Here is a 19,540-nt window from a genome sequence, read left to right as displayed (position 1 = left end):
CCAGCCCGAGTGTTCATGCAACTTATAGGGATGATGGCCTCTTGCATATTCATAGTACCTCATGCAAGACTCCAGATGCTTCCTCTCCAAGAGTGCTTAGCACACCAATGGAACCAGGCTCAAGGCCAATTATCAGATCTGGTGTTGGTAGACGGTTGCGCCCATCGCTCTCTGCAGTGGTGGACCACCAAAAACCTTTCCAAAGGGCGACCGTTCCTAGAGCCGGTTCCTCATATAGTTCTAACTGCGGACGCATCTCTCTCCGGTTGAGGAGCTCACCTACTACATCACACCATGCAGGGCAGGTGGACACCTCAACAAAAGTTACTCCACATCAACCATCTGGAGTTACTGGCCATATTCATAGCCCTAAAAGCCTTTCAAACACACCTCTCAGGCAAGGCTGGCTGTCTTAGTCTGCACGGACAACATGACAGCCATGTACTACATCCAAAAACAGGGCGGCACACACACTCTGCAGCTCTCTCAGCTAGCACAGGGTATATGGAGGTGGGCCATACCTCAAAACATTTTTCTCCTAGCCCAACATGTCCCAGGTGTCCAAAACACCATTGCAGATCTGTTGAGCCGTCAAACACAACAGATCCACGAGTGGGAACTTCATCCACAAGTTCTTCAACCATTCTTTCAAATGTGGGGGCAACCACAGATAGACCTCTTCGCCACTCACGAAAATGCCAAATGCCCAAGCTTCGCCGCCAGATATCCACACCCATTGTCCAAAGGCAATGCGATATGGATGAACTGGTCAGGCAGATTTGCGTACGCTTTTCCGCCTCTCCCACTCATTCCATTAGTGGTGCGCAAACTACAGCAACATTCCCTAACTCTCATCCTACTTGCTCCGATTTGGGCCAGACAACCGTGGTACACCAGATTGCTGGAACTCTCCGTAGTTCCGCACCAAAAGTTACACCTCTCTCCACGCCTCTTAACCCAGAACCGTGGAGAGATCAGACACCCGGACCCAGCTCAGCTCAACCTTGCGATCTGGCACCTGAAATCCTAGAATTTGGTTACCTTAATCTTCCCCCTGACTGTATGAACGTCATTAAAGAAGCTAGACGACCTACCACTAGAGCTTTCTACGCAGCCAAGTGGAAACGTTTCGTGACCAATTGTCACAACAAAAACATCAATCCCTTAGATGTGTCTATCCAGCACATCATTGGCTACTTACTACACCTACAAAGCTGCAACCTAGCCTACACGTCTATTAGACTACACCTTGCTGCCATAGCAGCATATCTACAAAATAGGCAGCATCTATCACTCTTCAGAGTACCTGCCATAAAAGCCTTCATGGAAGGCCTTAAGAGAATAATTCCCCCCAGAGTGCCACCCTCACCTGTTGGGATTTTAACATCGTTCTCACAAGACTAATGGGCCCTCCATTTGAACCAGATGGTGATCTGCAGCTCTACATGCCAAGAACAGATGCATACTGGTAAGTAGCATATTCCTTTTGCACGTGAGCCACTGTGTCAGAAACTTGGATGCCACTGTATCAAGAGTGTTGATGTTGGAGTATTCTCAGTCTAGAGATTGTAATTGCTTCAATATTTGCAAATCCTAGTTCACTTCAGATGGCTAGTATTAAGACTGCCCCTGGTCTGCTAGATCCGGAGGTCCTAGCAGTGGTGGAGCTTTCACCTTTTTGGAGGTTTACCTTGAGAGGCTCATCTGCAGTGAAAAGTACTTTGACCGGAGAGAGCAGACATGCTGAAGGCCTTGAATCCAAAGATTATTAAGAGGAGTCCTGACCTCCTTGCCGAAAGGACAAGTTCCTATAAAAAGTATACAGGATCTGCGCGTTTAGACAACATACACTGTAGGATTGTTGTTAGACGGACTCTGATCACCCCCACTGAGTATGTTGGCCTTCTTGTGCCAACTAGCTCACAGTGCCACTAGAATCTCCTCTTACCAAGGATAGAATAGTTCTTGGCAACCATCGAACATGCCATCCCTGATCCCTCAGGACCATGGTAACAATATACTACCTTTCGCTCAGTTACTCGTGCTTACTTAGTCTGTCTCAGAGAAATACACAGAATAAACAGGCTGGGTGTTATCAATAAGAATTTATTGAACAGTTGTTATTCTGGTGTAGAATAGATGAGCTGCAACAACCGTTGGACAGTATAAGATATAAATGATTAGCAGTACGATAAAGGTAAATGGATCGTATAGCTCTACCATCTTACTATAGTCATGAATACATATGTATATATAAAACACATGAAAAAAGATGCGTACGCCTACAATGTCTCTCTAACTAGATGTACCTAAGTGTACCTATCATGTATGTAGGTGTTCAGCCAAGAATCCCTCTAGGATTTAGTCAACCCCATTACCTGAAGTGAGAGACTGTGGGTCCCCGTCCTGGTCTCACATTGGACACCCTGCGCGGGATGTTAGACCACTGCGAGCTGGAGTGTCTGCATGCAGGAACCTCAGCGTCTCTGGTCAGTGTGTCGGCCGGGAAGTATCGGTCTCCTCTGCTCATCTTAGCAAGATATGATGCATATATATCCATAGGTCTCCCCAGGGGTCCTACCTTGCTGCATTACTGTGTGGGCCTAAGGATGGCATTGGGCATGAACTTTGTACATGGATTTTATACAGATGGTAGTCCTTCTGTGCTTCCAAGAATCCTCATGCATAATATTTCGAAATAGGGAAAAACCGGCGTTCTGAATGCAGCGCAATATCTAGGTAAAAGGTCAGTCCCCGTAAACCGTGACAAGTGTGTTGGGAGAGAATATAGGTGAAGGGTAATGAGATTACCGGGGCCTATATTATAATACCTATATGGAATATAACACCCACTCCTCTTCCGAATGGACAACATAGTTCAATTCTTAACATGCTACTAGGCTGACTAGATACTGATACGCCAATAGTAAAAAAACATTAGTTTCTTTTTATGCTTAAAAACAATGTTTAAAACGTTTAAAAAAAAAGGTTCCCAAAAAAATTCTAAAAATAGGTAACATTTTTTAATTGACACTCAAGCTATAGCTCTAATATGTCCGTAGGTATAGTTCGAACTACTACAAGGATTTTGAAAGCCATGCATGCACAAAAAATTTAATTTTGATACGGAGTTCCAATTTTCCGTTTGTTTTCCAAAAGTCAAATTTTTCCCCAGCACATGACGGGCCAAATGAGTGAGATGTTATGTGTCCTGGCTGGTAGACGCTACATTTTCGTTGCTTGCCTCTGCAGTTGGCGGTCCCTATAACACCTCGCATATTATGTAAATTTAGCACAGATGATCTTCTGTACTGTCCACAGCCTGTGCTGGGGCAGGCTGTGAGCCATCCAAGACCTGGGTGTCGGAGGAGGAGCCGGTGTCCATACCAATAGGAGCAGATACTATCTGTGGTGGCTCTAGGAATGCCGCCATAAACATGGGAATACGCAGGGGACACTGCAGAACATGGGCCGTTATCCGGTCCAGTGAAGCATCAACGTCCGGTTGCGCACATGATGGGAGTGTCAGGCAGAGATCCAACAAGCATTCTTCTCTGCAAAACAGGCATCGGAGGACAGGTAAGATGCAGTCCATCCAGACTGGTCTAAATGACAAGAACCAAGAAGCACTTAGTTCTCTTAGGCAAGGTGTGCCTAGAAGTTGTACCATGCAATCACGGTATTTTCTCTCCAGGAGTACTGTTTCCATCTTCTTGGTGACTAGGACGTCCATTGCGTAGCAGAAAATCGACAATCATGACACCTGCTATTAGAAACAGGATCAGCGGCAGCCCTCCAAATATGCTTCCAAATACTGAGTGTATAAAGTTTGGTATAACTCCGAGGACCGTCTGAAAGGTGCTTAATAGTCCAGAACCTATGGTCCTAAGTAGGTGAACAATGCCTGTCGTATCAGACATGTTAAAGATACGATTTACCATTTCTGCAAAATGGAAAGGGCAAGTTGTATAAGTGTCTGTATCTCTGCCAAAGACCTTGCTACTTGAAGATCAAAAGTTTCTCAAGCAGAGGTTAAGAGCACGGGTTTCTGTACAAGCATGGCTTTCATTCTGCTCAAAGTATCAACCCGTATTGAAACATTTAGTGAAGCCCATAACAGCGCCTCCCTGACTGTATATGTTGGTGGAAACAATACTTGCATACAGAAAGTAACCCTGGAACTCACAGTTACCAGAAATGTGATGCCCGGAAGCATCCCACAGCAACCTTGATTGTTCAGCATCAAATAACCTTTTGAAAGTAGCCTGATCACTGAAGTGATCACGGCAGCTGGGGCACACTTTATGTAACAGGATAAGTTTGCTACTGAACCATTACAGGCCCCATGAAGCATTATATCCTGGCATATAAGTGATCCACTTAAAGTATTCTTGCAGTTTGTACCGCTTAGAAACACTTCTTTTTCCCCACTCCGGCATCGAAATCTGTACGGTAATTCCCAAGATACCTTGATGAATTCCCTACCCATTTCTTCATATCTGCCTGCCTGCATTTGTTCAAGGCAATATTGAAATTGAAAAGTAGTGACCGGAAGAGTTATGTGGCCATGGATTAACCATTCTGTGGACGGTGACTCTACCACTGTAAAGGAGAATCTGTCCAGTTTTTCAATGCGCAGCATTGTATACTTCGCTCCCCTTTGTGCCATTTCTATCTGCTTTTCCGTCAGATTGTACGAGGAAAACAGAGACGTGCTGTTTATGAAACGGCAAAGATTGCAGCATCCAGCTTAACAACATAATAGAACACAATTGTGAGTGCCTGTGTTGTAATATGGACAAATCTTGTTCTAGTACATCGATAGCAGATGATGCAATGTTGCGCAGTTAATATATTCTGTAGGTTAGTGTCGTTAACCCATTGACGACCACTGATAGAGCTTTCTCTAGGTTTATACGATCTATTTCTCGTAATCTTTCTGCTGCCTCTTGTTGTGATATTTTCCAAATCATCTTGTAGACAGCATAATATAAACGTTTGTGACGTGGCTTCCTAGGACCTAATAGAAAATTCCGTAGGTCTACATCCCCATAGTTGACCTATGTAAAGCAGCTACCAAATCCACAACACACATGTTCACTAAACAGTGTGGACGTGTTAGCATGACAGTAAGCACATGTGGGGCAAGCTACAAATTCTTTTTCAGTCATCGACATCCCGGCTAGCTATCGCCTAAATGAGCACTGCTTTACTGTCTATGCAGACCATTGTATCTAGAGGTAGACATGCCACGAACGGAATAAGTTACTTACTGTGTAAACATCTGTTCATGGCATATAGTGCTGTAGATTGACATGCACCCACCCTCCTCTCCATAAGCCTCTGGTTGTTGCAGTCGTCTTTTCTCTTTTGCATTGTCATCTCTTCTTTCCTTTCCTATGCTCCATTTTCATCCTAACCCACTGTTCAAAAACAATCTAACAATGGAGCCGACGCCCATGCTCATTACCAGTCATAGGAAGAGTCTTGATACCTGTTGACTCGTAAGACCTCTGTGAAGAAAAACAAGTTGCACATGTCTGAGCACAACACTAGATGGCAGGGGTATGCAGAGCAAGTGAATCTATAGCACTACATGCCACGAACAGATGCTAACCGGATAAGTAACATAATCATTACTACGTAGTGACCTTCCTAATGGGAATGTTTTGAGTTGAAAGGCCTTCATCATAGTGTCTCGCTCTTTCTGTCTTGATTCTCATTAAAAGGATTGTGCTCTAAAGGACACTGAGAAAAGATAGGCAAGGTTGGAGCTGGAACAACAAGCAACCTAAAACTGACAAAAAATGTTTCTTTAGCCATAAATAATGTTAGGGACGTCCATAGCACAGAGCTGTTATGTTCACTGACCTGGGCTACGTAGCATAGCGACCAGCGACCTTTCACCTACATTTGCCCTATCTTGCTCTACATAACGGTTCTAGCACTGACCTTTTACCCAGTTATGTGCTGAATAAATGTTCATTGGTTTCCTTGAAATGAGCCTTGTTTATTATGCATGAGGATTCTTAGTAAAATCCTACACATGACTTACATAATAGAATTAACATACTCTGTATAAAAGTCATGGTCATCTTCATCCTAGGGCGACATAACTACTTGGCATAGTTACAATTATTGATTTAGGCTCATTTACATTGTCATACTCGCAACATATCGATTGTGGTAGGAACCCCAAGGCTATCTTTGTGGTATAAAAGAACTGTAACTTCACCATGTAACCAGAGGAGACGCTTCCACACTGACACAAGACACTGAGGTCCCTGCACGCTGAAGCTCCAACACGCAGTGGTCTGACATCTCTTGCGGAGTGTCCAACTTGAGACCAAGACTGAGCCCTTCATTCTCTCCTTTCAGGTAATGGGGTTGGCTCTTTCCTAGGGGATTCTTGGCTTTACACCCACACAAATGCAAGGTACACTTAGGTAGGGTCCGCATCTTAGGTGTACGCTTGATTTCTGTAATGTTTATATGCCTGCATATATTCACTGTTTTAGCACCATGGTAGAATTCTACCTTCTATTTACTTTGTTGGTGCTTGTAATCTTTTACATTTGCTTATGTCTTATGATTGTTGCAGCAAACATGTTGTATACTAGAATGACACTGGTTATTGAAAACGTCCCCAATGTTTATTCTGTGCATCTCTCTGAGGCTAGGTGAGCACGAGTGACTGAGCGAAAAGTACTGTACTGTTTCCACAATCCCTGAAGGGTCAAGGGTTGTCATGGTCGATGGTTGCCAGAAACTATTTGCTCCTTGGTAAGGTTAGGGAGCTTATGGTAATTCTGTGAGCTAGCTGGTCTATAGGCTGACATATTCTGCAGGGGAGCCCGAAACCAGTCTTGGCACCAAGCCCTTCGTTTATGTTGTCCAGCAAATACGCAAAACCTATGTATTTTTAGGAACTACACGACAGATCAACATAAGAACAGGACACTTGAACCTTAAAAATAAAAAGACACTAAAAATGAATGGGTTGACTGCGGGGGACTTAGTGGTCAAATTGCTTTCCAGGGTGGGATAGGAGCAACATGGTTGGATGCAAGCTATCCTAGAAATAAATGAGTAAGTGTCCAATAGAGGGTCATTGTGAATAAAACCTAGCTATGAACCAGATTAATCACCTGACACTCTCTACACTTATTCATTAACACAGCACGCTAATCTTATTTTATTGACCAGTGAGGCAGCAAATGACGCTACCCATTGCCAATATCCTCTTTTTTTATCAGAGCCCATTTGGTAGCACTTAAAACGGACAGTTTCTAGTATCTAGAAATATTGCACAGTTCCAATGTCATTAAGGCTGTTATAATGTTGTGGCTGTGCTGTATGTCATTCTTGTATACCCTCAGTTTCTGTCTCTTTCCTGCTCCCGCCTTCTACTTTATCTCTCCTTCTGTTGAACTGTTCTCTGTTTGCCGGTATACCAGAGCTTCGAATTAGCTTGATTTTTGAGAGGGACATAGAAAATCTTTGTAGCAACCAATACTGCTTTCTTCAAAATCTAATAGACTATCAACATTCCAGTGAATATGCTAATGTTCAAATATGATAGCATATATTCATGCTACTTGCTGTTTAGTAATTTTAGACTAACATTTTCTTTCACCAATACTTCAGATTTTGTTTTATATTTTACTGCAAAAGAAAGATTACTTTCGTTTTGAAGACTTTATTAATTTAAGTCTGATTCTTAAGCACTGTTCCTTGTTGTTCATGAAGTTAACAATTATTATATGATCTAATTAAAATGATGTGCCCTCGCTGGAGGCAAGGACACAAAAAGAGTGAGTAAGGAGAGTGCATAGCAGCTAGTCCCCAGCTGTGGGATTTTTTCTTTTTAGCATCCGTACCCAGACTCTCACAAATTGTCTGATTCAGGCCCTTGCTCTGCACTGTCCCCTAGTTTAGGAAGGCTTAGAATGCATGCAGGTAGTAATTAATGGTCACATTTTAAGCCTTCCGACTCAGCGTTCTCGAGAGGGTACTAGTCACTATTAAGATAATTCCATTATAAATGTATTGGTAAATCAAACAACACACCATTTTCAAAGAAGTTTCAAACTTTGGGCTCTTAAATGGTTATTAATTGAAATGCTATTAATGTTGATACATTTGTTTTGAAATTTTAAGGTATGAAATGAATATAGAAAGTGAGTGAACTTCTGAAGTAATTTTATGAGTTACATATTTTGCAGTAGTTTTCAAAGTCTTCACGCAACTGATATTGTGTTTTTTTGGGAGGGTTTTTGTGTGTATTTAAGTTGGTGTCAGTTTCTGCATGCTCTCCAACAGGAATCCTGCATGAAATATGTATAGTCATAGACATGATTTGAAATCTTACATGTGATTTTTATTCTTCCTTTGTTTTGTTCCATTAATTAAATATGTATTTTTCCCCTATAGATATTTTCTTACCTACTCCAGATAGTTTACTTGTTAATCTGCATGAGAGCAAAGAGGTATGATTAATTACATAGTACAATTCTTAGTTCAGCATATAAATGTATACTTTTTAAAATCTTAATTTGCACCTTTTTTGCTATATTTTACAATTTTTGGAACTTATAGTTTCACTCACAATTATGTGAGATATATAATAGAATAATTGTCATTTGTTTTGAGTCTTATTAATTTCCAGTAATACAACTTTCAATTTTGGTCTGTTTTGTTGTGTAAGCTATATCATTTATGATAAAATTACGTCCTCTTTCTTTAATCATTTTAAAGGCTTTGTTACCCATCTCTTAATGTAAGTTCTGTTAAACGATATGAAGTGCTAATTGATGCTAGTCATTTCCAAGTATGTGTTAAAAATGAAAATGGTGAATGTCAATAAACAAGTTTCGGTTTTTTACAGCTTATTGTGGATTTATTGAATGCCTTACCAAATCTCTTCACCAACACAAGGGAGACCCACAGTGCTCTAGGCCCTGCTCTGCAGGCAGCCTATAAACTGATGTCTCCGACAGGCGGTCGCATATCAGTATTTCAGACACAGCTGCCATCTATTGGGGCAGGAGCTTTGCAGTCTAGAGAAGATCCTAATCAAAGATCAAGTACCAAGGTACATTGATTTCTTTTCACAGTACAATATTTATTGTGATATAATTGAACCTTAAAACATAAATCCTCTCTTGATTGCATATTTACATAGTGTTGTTTGGATTTTGAAAATCATAACAACTTTTATGATGTATACAATTATTTTCTGATGTCAGCTTCTAACTACTGATTCCTCCCCTTAAGAATATCCCCAGTTACCAAACTCGATCTGAAGAATTGTTCAACAATATTCCTGCATGCCGATAGGTTGTATGGCCTTTTAGTTTGTATAATTATTTCAAAATGTGCTTCCAACAGTGTGCCAGGGTCTCTTTGGTGCTTGCACTCGAATTTGTGTGATAAATGTGCCCTCATGCGCCTGTAGGTGATCCACGAGCAGGAGATGAAACATTGCCGAACATAAGAAGTGGTTACAGTCAAAACATAGATCCTGCTCCCCCTTGAACTTACTGATTGCTTGCAGACTTTTTTTGAGACAACCCATCCCGCCATTTGAAATAAAGAGAGAAGGTACAAGGGTGTTAATCTAAATATCATACCCCGCTAGCATCTTTTTACCTTTATCTGGTTGTGCAGCTAGTCCTGATGCACCCCGATTTCCCTAGTCCTTCACAGACCATACAGTAAATGGCGTTCTTGAAGGACAATACTGCGCTGCTGGCCCCAGTGCCCCGAGGAGGCCCGGACCGTACTCTCCCCTGCAGTTGCACAGGGGAGAGACGCAGCAAAGTTTACAATTCGCTGTGGACTGGATACCGTCGGCTCGCTAGGCAGGACGATTTCCACGTTGGTAGCCCTTCGACGCTACACCTGGCTGAGGTTGACTGTTTTTTGGGGAATATCCAATTCACTCTTATGGACATGCCTTTTGATGACCATCGCCTGTTCGGCAAAAAGGCAGACAACGCACTAGATCGCTTTAAGGACTCGCGGGCTATGGCCAAGTCCTAAGGCCTCTCCGCCACCCGACTTGAGAGGTCTTGCTACAGTACTCCGGTGCTGTGCGGTCACTAACATTAACAGTGAGTTAATTATATTTCATGTATGTTTCTTTTATTAGCCCTGAAGAAGTCTCTTTTTAAGAGACGAAACGCGTCGGCCAAGATTCTTCATGTCTATGTGACCATGACTCTTCATGCTTATGTGATCATGCAATAAAGAAAAATATTTTTTCAAGAAAAACATATTGACGCCTTGGACATTTTAATATTTTTAATCATTTCTTTGAACAGTGCTGAACCCCTTTGTATGCAATTTTGTGACAGGACTTGTTCCTGGTGAGGAACATACAGGGGAGTGTTCCTTGGTTTTCTGCACTGTAAGAATCACATATAAAAAAAACACTTTTCATTTGTAAAGTGCGGTATCTATAGCCTCTACCCTCATATTGTGTGTACTAACCTTTTTAATTGTTTTGTTTTTTTTAATTTGGGAAATGTTTCACGCTGCTACTTTTTAAAACTATAACTGCATTTGAATTTGGTTTGGGGATATACGTGAGGCACGAGACTCCTCTCCACCACTTCCGCTTTCCAGTTGCGGTCTAGTGGTTGTGATGGAAGTCAGCTGGCCTGATTGTCAGGGTGGGGCGAGACACGCAAGGCGCACAAAACTGCACGCTGGAGCGGTCGCGCAGTAGACGTGCGCAGCGGGGCGCCAAAGGCGTGCCTAATGCAAGCCCATCTGTGCCCGTCCGCACCCGAACGGGCCCAGGGGTCAGGACCCCTGGACAAATTTTAGCATACTCTAGTGCGGAATTGCGCGCGCTGACCCATATTACACCTTACCTAGAGCCGCAAATTAAGAGCCGGCTCTCAACAGAAGGTATTCTCACTACACATTTGAGTGACGACAGAAGGATCACAGCCCCCCATACCTGTAAAGGCAATAATTCCAACCGGAATAAGCTCTTGAAAGTCATGATACTCGTATATGCGGTCACTCCAGAAGCACTGCCTCGAAATATTTACTTTACTGCAAGATGATTCGCCTGATATCTTGGCAATTACTGAAACTTGGTTTAACGATTACTCTGGTCCAAACATAGTGGCAGCATTGCCGGCAGGCTATGATGCCTTATGGCACAATAGGCCTGATGGGGAAAAAAGGAGGCGGAGTGGCAATTCTATATAAAAAAACAGTTGACAATGGGGAAATTAACAGGAGAAAACATTGAAAGAGCTGATATACTAATAGCTAAAGCTTACACCGATACCATGAGTATGGCAGTGGTTGTTGTATACCGACCCCCAAGAGCTCCCCCCAAGTTCATTGACCATCTCACTGAAATTGTCACCAACTTACGCTCGCGGTTCAAATGGCTTCTGGTGGTAGGGGATTTCAACTATCATTGGGACCAGCTACCCAGAGAAGCACAAGCCCAACAGTTGGAGGAAATAATGGCCATATTGGGATTGCACCAATTGGTAGGCCCTCCCACCCACGGGAAAGATCACACACTAGACCTGGTTTGGTCCACGCAGTCACTGGTTAACCTAGTAGAGACATCCCGTTGCGGATAGTCCGATCATTACCTTATCTGTTTCCAAATGACCCTAACTAGCTGGTCTCCCCGTCTGCCGCCCAGATGGAAATTGGTGCGGAATTGGAATAAAATTGAGGCCAATAGTTTGGGAGAAACTCTACGAGTTATGGCTCCCAGGGAAACTTGGTCTAAGGATCCTGAAGTTAGGTGCGAAGCTATTTGCAATCAACTGACTATGGCTATTAATAAATTGGCACCAGCTCGCAGAATAAAAGCGGAAATAAGGGGAAGGGTGCCCCCTGGTTCACTGAAGAGCTAAGGGGGCTTAAGCGTACCCTCCGCCACTATGAAAGACAGTGGCGTAAAACCTACGAGCCACAGTCACTTCTGGAATATTGGCTCAAACTTATCAGCTACAAAATAGCCATCCTTAAATGGGATGCTGAATTTTATGAATCCAGGATCCTGGCTGCTGACAATAAACAAAAAGAACTTTTAAAATCTTAAAAGAGCTCAGCCAAAAACAAATGCAAGAAACCCCTACCAGTCGGGAACTATGCAATAAGTTCCTGACATTTTTCTCAGATAAAGATATCTTCATTGATATTCATAAAACCCCTACCAATTCACAGGTCCTGGTAAGGGCAAAGTCTCACAAGTATATAATGGAACCTATCTCCACCTTTCCTAAATTGGACCAAGACATCTTGCTCTGCATTGCATCGAAGATTAAGTCGGGCTCACCTGCGGATCCCTGCCCCCCAAAGATTTTTAAACTAGCCTTGCCAGCGATTGAGGTAGAAGTCCTCTCCCTGCTTAATCTCTCTCTGGAAACAGGGATAGTCCCCAGAAAACTTAAGGAAGCTCGAGTAATTCCATTACTCAAAAAAGTGTGAGCCGATGCTGCTATTATGAAAAATTATAGACTCATCTCCCAACTTCCCTTTATAGCCAAAATCCTGGAACAATGTGTTCTTAAAACCCTATCAGGGGTTATGGAAGACCATCACTTACTTGGGGGCAGGCAGGCTGGCTTCCGAGCTCACCATAGCACGGAGCTAGTGATGTTGTCCGTACTGGATGAAATCAGGCTTACGGTAGACCAAAAAAAAAAAAAAACCCTGTGTGCCCTGGTCCTTTTAGACCTGTCGGTCGCGTTCGACACGGTCAATCATGATCAACTTCCGACCACAATCCGGGACATAGGCATTGATGGGACGATCCATCAATGGATTGCCTCCTTCCTGACGGACCGCACCCAAGTAATCCAGATGGGTGACTGTGTGTCCAACAGAGGGCCCATAACCTGTGGAGTTCCCCAAGGGACTGCTCTGTCACCATTGTTGTTTAACATTTATTTGCGCCCTCTGGTGATGGACCTGGCCCGAATGGAGTGTCAAATGTTTAACTACGCTGACGACACCCAAATCATCCTACAAATAGAAAATACTCCCCAAGCCCATGCAAGAGTACAAGACAGTTTGAGATTCGTAGTTAGTTGGATGACTCTCAATTCACTAAAGGTCAACCCGGATAAAACTGAGGTGTTGGCCATTACTACATATAATAACCCATGGTCTTATCAATTGTGGCCACTGGAGCTGCGAGACACTCCGTCTCCAGCACCAGTGGTAAAAAGCCTGGGTATAAAAATTGACGCTAATTTCTCCCTGTCTAACCAAGTTTCCACCGTTTTGGCACATGTGTGGGCCTATTAAGGAAACTGAGGAAACTTTTGCCTATTCTCTCTTTTTCTACCATGCGAACGGTGGTGACCGCTATGATGTTGTCTCGGCTAGACTACGGCAATGCGCTTTACATTGGGCTACCGGATAATCTGCTAAAAAAACTTCAGGTAGTAATGAATGACGCAGCCAGATAGATTTAAACTCCTCAGATCTACAAGGGCTGCCCCCCTACTGCAAAAACGTCATTTGCTCCCTATCAAGCAAAGGACCAAATTTAAAGGACTTTGTATCACCCATAAGACTCAACATGGACAAGCCCCAAGTTACATCAAAGAGCGCCTTGTGAAGTATGTTCCAAGCCGCTCTTTAAGATCCTCCACGGGGAACCAACTATCCTGCCCGCGGTTCAACCTCACGAAAAAAGGAAGGCGGGCCTTCTCCGTCTGCATTGCACAACTATGGAACAGGCTCCCATTTCATCTTCGATCTGAGAGGGCCCTCCTATCATTTAGGAAGGATTTGAAGACCCTCCTCTTCTTGGAAGCCTGGGCCTAATTCCATTCAGCTAGGGGCCATACCCACCTGGGCGCACTGTAGCTTTCCTCTCATAGTGCTTAGAAACCTGCCGGTATTAAGCGCTCTATAAAAAACAATTAACAATGACAATAACCTGCACAGTCTGCTTTTCGCCCCTTTTGTGGCAACGGAAGGGGTGCCCCGCCACGTCCCGCCCAAAGCCACAGGCTGGCACCAGCTGTCCAGCTCCTGCACGGCTGGGGACGTGAGAACCACTGCCGGTGTTCTGGGGCAAGCGGGCGGGCCACTCCAACACAGCCCCCTCTGCAGCAGCCACCAAACCCTCCTAGTCCGACTTTTCAGGGCCACCAATCACCAGTGGGTGGCAGGATTCGCCATCACCTCCCCCATTGGTGCACCATCATGTCGGACAGGTGGGTTTTGCAAATAGTCCGAAGGGGCTACTCCCTCCCCTTCAACACTACCCCTCCATCCATGCCACCTCAGCACCATCCCATGTCCGAGGATCATCTGGCCCTTCTCCAACAGGAAGTTATGGCTCTCATGGCCAAGGGAGCCATCAAACAAGTTCCTGCCCCAGAAGTAGGTTGTGGTTGCTAATCCCACTACTTTCTGGTGCCCAAAAAGGACAAAGGCCTGCGTCCTATCTTGGACCTCAGGAACGTAGACCGCTTCCCTGGAATGAGAAGTTCAAAATGTTGATGCTAGCTCAGGTCCTGTCTGCCATCAACCCTGGAAACTGGATGGTAGCATTGGACTTGCAGGACGCCTATTTTCACATTCCCGTCCTGTCAGCCCACAGGCGTTACCTACGGTTCACAGTAGGCCATGAGCATTTTCAGTCTTCTGTGCTCCCCTTCGACCTTACCAGCACCCCTCGGGTGTTCATGAAAGTGATGGCGGTGGTCGCAGCTCTACTGCGCAGATCATAGGTTCCAGTCTTCCCCTATCTCGACGACTGGCTATTGCAGGCGGGATCGCCCCAGGCTGTCGTCTCCCACCTCCAGACTATGGCCGACCTCCTGCATTCACTGGGGTTCTCCATCAACGTGCTGAAGTCGCACCTGACTCCCTCTCAGAAGCTCCTCTTCATCAGAGCGGTTCTGGACACTAAGGAGTTTCGGGTCTATCCCCCTCCAGGATATTTGGGCTATGGTTCTGATCTTTCAGCCTCTATCCCGGGTTTCGGTCAGGATTACCCTCAGGCTACTGGGCCTCATGGCCTCCTGCATCCTGCTGGTGGTCCATGTCTGATGACATATGTGGGCTCTGTAGTGAGACCTGAAGTTCCAGTGGGCTCACCACAGGGGAACCTGTCCGATTGCGTTCAGATTTTAGAGGGCACTTCACACCAATTGCAGTGGTGGCTAACAAACCAGGATTGGGTCGACAGCAGATCCCTCTTCCTTCCCCAACCAGACTTCACAGTGGTGACTGATGCATCACTTCTGGGATAGGGCGGTCACATGGGGAAGGCGGAGATCATAGGCCTCTGGTCTCCGGCGGAGTTCGGGCTCCACATCGACCTTCTGGAGCTTGGGGCGATCAGTCTTGCACTAAAGCATACCTTCCTTCTGTCCGTGGAAGAGTTGTGCAGGTGTTCACGGACAACACCACCGGCATGTGGTACTACAGCAAATTGGGCAGGGTGGGGTCATGGACCCTATTTCAAGAGGCTCTCCGTCTCTGGACATGGCTGGAACATCAGGGCATATTCCTGGTGGTTCAACACCTGGCAGGTTCCCTGAACGCCAAGGCGGACGAACTCAGCCACAGGTGCATGATGGATCACGAATGGCGTCTTTACTGGGAGGTGGTGCAAGGTCTCTTTCAGCAGTGGGTTGAGCCTTGGTTAGATCTATTCGCCACGGAAGAGAAAGCGCAATGTCAGCAATTCTGCTTGGCGGCACTCCCTAGGCGACGCTTTTCTTCGCGAGTGGAGTTGCGTCTTCTATATTCCTTTCCGCATATACCACTTCTGACCAGAGTGCTGAAGAAGATCAAGTGTGATGGGGCCTAAGTCATCCTTGTGGCTCCGGATTGGGCACGGAGAGTCTGGTATCCAGAGCTGTTACACATGGCAATTGATCCTCCGATCCGACTGCCTCTTCAGGAGGATCTTCTGTCTCAGCAGCAGGGGACGGCCCTCCACCGGAACCTGTCCAGCCTCCACCTCCTTGTGTGGAGATTGAGCGGCGACAGTTGACAGCCTTTAACCTTCCACCCGAAGTCTGTGATGTTATCTTGGCAGCCAGGCATCCCTCCACTAAGACGGTATACGCCTGCAGATGGAACAAATGTGTGGCTTGGTGCACAACAAAGGCTGTGGATCCCCTTCCTGCCCCTCTTTCTGAGGTTCTCTTGTTCCTCCTTTTTTTGGCCCAGCAGGGCTCTGCTCTGGGCACTCTTAAGGGCTACCTCTCAGCCATTTCAGCCTTTCTTAGGCTTCCTGATCAGCCTTCTCTTTTCGAGGCCCCTGTTGTAAACGCTTCCTTTAAGGGCATTACTCATCTTTTTCCTCCTGTTCCCTTCGTAATGCCTCATTGGTACTTGAACTTGGTTCCGACCTACCTTATGTGTGCTCCCTTTGCAAAAAGAAAATCCAGTACAAGAAGCTAATCCTGTTTCTTAGAGGCGGTTCCTACTCATTCACTTGTGCTGATAAAAACATTTGCTTTCAAGCAAAGTACAATGGCCAATGCAGATCGTCAGTCTTAGATGGGTTATTACAGAAAGTTTGCAGCTTATGTGCAATCACACCAAGACTTGCCAATACTGCTTGCTTTTAATATGAGAAATGGGATAGGATTGAAGCATTGCTACAGTTGCTCTCTGACGATGTTAATGTGGAAGCAGAGTCTGTTTCAGTGGCAGTACGAATGATTGTCAAACAACTTATCAGGCTGGAGTGGTTATTGCAGATCTTCGTATAACACAAGTTAATCATAAAGCTGTCTTATAGAGTCAGTCCTGAGCAAGTGAGGCACAAATCTGCCTTAATAATTTACCTCTTGCATGGTACTGACAATAGTGAAACAGCACCCCGCATGCTTAGGCTAAAAGGCGTAGAACAAGTTAGGCTACTTGTCTTAAGTGCTTTTTCAGAAGTCTACTGAAGATAATATTCCTGATAATTTCACATGAAATAAGCGGTCAATAATTTCTTCCTTCCAAATCCGAACTGTTAATCACAAAAATACCTGGCCCAAGACAACCTTCTGCTGCCTCGTCACCTGCCACCAGGTTGCATATTAACCTTTCCAGATGTGACGAGATTGCCACCAATGCTTGCTTGCTTGCTCAAAATTAGAGTCTGGGACGCAGTCAAATGTCACTCCAGCTTAGGTGTGTTCTGAAAGATTATCTCCTGTAGTAAGAGGCCTAAGTGTTACTATTCAGCAATGTGGTGAGAAAATACTGCCTATAGGAAAAAAATGGTTATTCGAGCTGTTTCGTAATAGGTGAGTATGTTCATTACTTAAATACAGATCGATTTTGAAACTGAAACATCACAAGAAGTACAGTCACATAGCTTAGTTCCGTAATAGGGAGCCTTTATGTGCGACCTCCAAGAAGCCTTTTGCATGCTTTAGTTTTACAATGCCACATACGCTAACTCAGTAGACTTTAGCTTCAATCTGCTTCTTACCGTGGTGGCAGCATTCATGCAGATGGTTCTAGATTACGCCATCGGATGCTGGCACATCATTGACTTTTCAGGCAGCAGTAAAATCCACTCTGTCACCCAGAATCTGGAAAGTATTGTCCCTCTGCTAGTAAGTAAAAGGAACATAATTCAGCAGCTGTTGGAAAGGCTTATCAGCCAGCTGTACACATTTACAGATTAAATCACCTCAGTTGAATCTTCTGAGCATTGACACAAGTAGCATTTGAAGATGGAGAAAGGTTGAGATTCTTGCACTGGCTCAACCAAATTTCTTTGGAACCTACCTTTCCAATTTCTGGGATGTGCTTTGTGGTACAGAAGGCTCAGTTTCAGCCTCTGCTACTAAATCATTCTGACACCGTTGAGCTCTTAATTTGAGAAATATGACTGATCAGTTTTTCTCTGAAGACTTATTTCTCACACATGCATCTAAATGTCTGTCTACCACTGTTGTCTCTAGAGTATCCTCATTTCTGCTCACTTATGGTAAGGTCCCTGAAATAATGGCAACAGGTAAACTCCATATTTTCTAAAACACTATGAACACAGAATGGTACTTATTTCCTGCAACAGGACATTGCGATTTTTCCTACAAGAAATACCGCAATTTCTCTCTTGCCTTGGGGAGAAACTTTCAACGTTTCCCTACAACATAGCAGAAAACATGAGAGGCAGTTATGAAGTATAATAATTTACGTCTCGAGAAGACACCTCTTTTTAAGAGATAAAGAGGTACAGGGGGTCAGGAAGCTTGATTAAGAGGTCCGTAAGCCTGTGTTACTATGATGAATCAAAAGGTCAAAAAGGGGCTAATGTTCCTGAGGAAAGGGAGGCAGGGTCTCTCAAGTGGTGGAGAGTGCCTGGACCAGAGTTATGGATGGGGACAGTCAGCTGGGCTGTTTATGTTGCCCTCACACATCCCCTAGAGGATGTCATGCTTCATAATCGTTATCATTTATCAAAGAAAAGAGGGGCCCCTTTTAAGCCAAAGGAGTAGGGCACTGTAAAGTGAATGAGAGGGGTATCCTTTGGACAGAGTGAATTAAGTACAAACAGTAGTTCTTCCCCACAGACCTCAATCAGTCCTTATTGTCACATTCATTCATCCACACCGAGGAAGATTGAAATACATATAGTCCGAAAATAAACAAAACAAAATTATGAAAATCTGTCTTCACAGATTAATTTATTAATTATACAAAATACAGTAAGAAAAAAGATTTAATAAACATAATTTTTTAACATTAATAGACCATAATCTTAAATAAAAACCAAAATCAATAATAAAACAAGTTTTCAATCAATAAAAACCATTAAAAAATGAGTCACTAATACAGACAGATACAATATGTCATTAGGAAAATTACACATCCGCAGTAACAGTACATAGGACATAGAACCCGGTACTTTAGTGTTTTGTACTCATTGACTGTCGCCCGTGTTTGCGGATTGTGTAGTTAGATAAGCGTCGACGCGTTTCGATGGGTAAATTATATCTCCATCTTTTTCAAGACCAAACTCTTGACTCTCTTATTATTAAAAAAAAAAAAAGGCTTGCAAAATGACCAGGTAGGCACCTCTTCTTAGTGAGGCAAGCTATCATCCATATATTAGGCCAGTAAATTTCAATTTGTTAGAAGGAAGACTCCTATAAAAAATCAGGGTGGCCCTATGGTTAATCATTCATTTATTTGGGCTTTTTTCTTTTCTAATTTGTAGAATGTCACTATTCTAGTCCGGTTAAGTTATAAAAAAAAACCATATATGGTGTGTAGAACACTCTTAAAATGGAACACTTTCAATTTCAAGTCTGCACTTCCTACATCTTTCTTGGCAATCTTGCCATAGTGTTTATTTAGATTCTTTGCAGAAATTCCACCAGCGTAGTTTCCCTCTTATAATTAGGGTTTTGATCGATGTGTGTCCCCGGGTTCGGTCGGCAAGGAGTAGACAGATTTTCATAATTTTGTTTTGTTTATTTTCTGACTATATGTATTTCAATCTTCCTCGGTATGGACGAATGAATGTGATAATAAGGACTGATTGAGGTCTGTGGTGGAAGAACTATTG

At 43.9% G+C, this 19,540-nt stretch overlaps 1 protein-coding gene across 5 annotated transcripts in view; it reads left to right on the top strand.

Moving 5' to 3' along the window:
- Positions 1-19,540, top strand: part of SEC24B (SEC24 homolog B, COPII component) — a 678,312-nt gene that overhangs the window by 269,619 nt on the left and 389,153 nt on the right. For all 5 annotated transcript variants that reach the window (XM_085641377.1, XM_085641376.1, XM_085641375.1 and 2 more), the window contains 2 exons: positions 8,434-8,489; positions 8,888-9,094. In XM_085641377.1, the coding sequence (XP_085497503.1) occupies positions 8,434-8,489; positions 8,888-9,094 (263 nt within the window). The remainder of the gene's footprint in view (positions 1-8,433; positions 8,490-8,887; positions 9,095-19,540) is intronic.

Source organism: Triturus cristatus, chromosome 2_2 (genome assembly GCF_964204655.1).
Source record: "Triturus cristatus chromosome 2_2, aTriCri1.1, whole genome shotgun sequence".
Classification (NCBI taxonomy): domain Eukaryota; kingdom Metazoa; phylum Chordata; class Amphibia; order Caudata; family Salamandridae; genus Triturus; species Triturus cristatus.
Note: the sequence above shows the minus strand (reverse complement) of the source record. Positions and strands in the feature narration are given on the sequence as shown.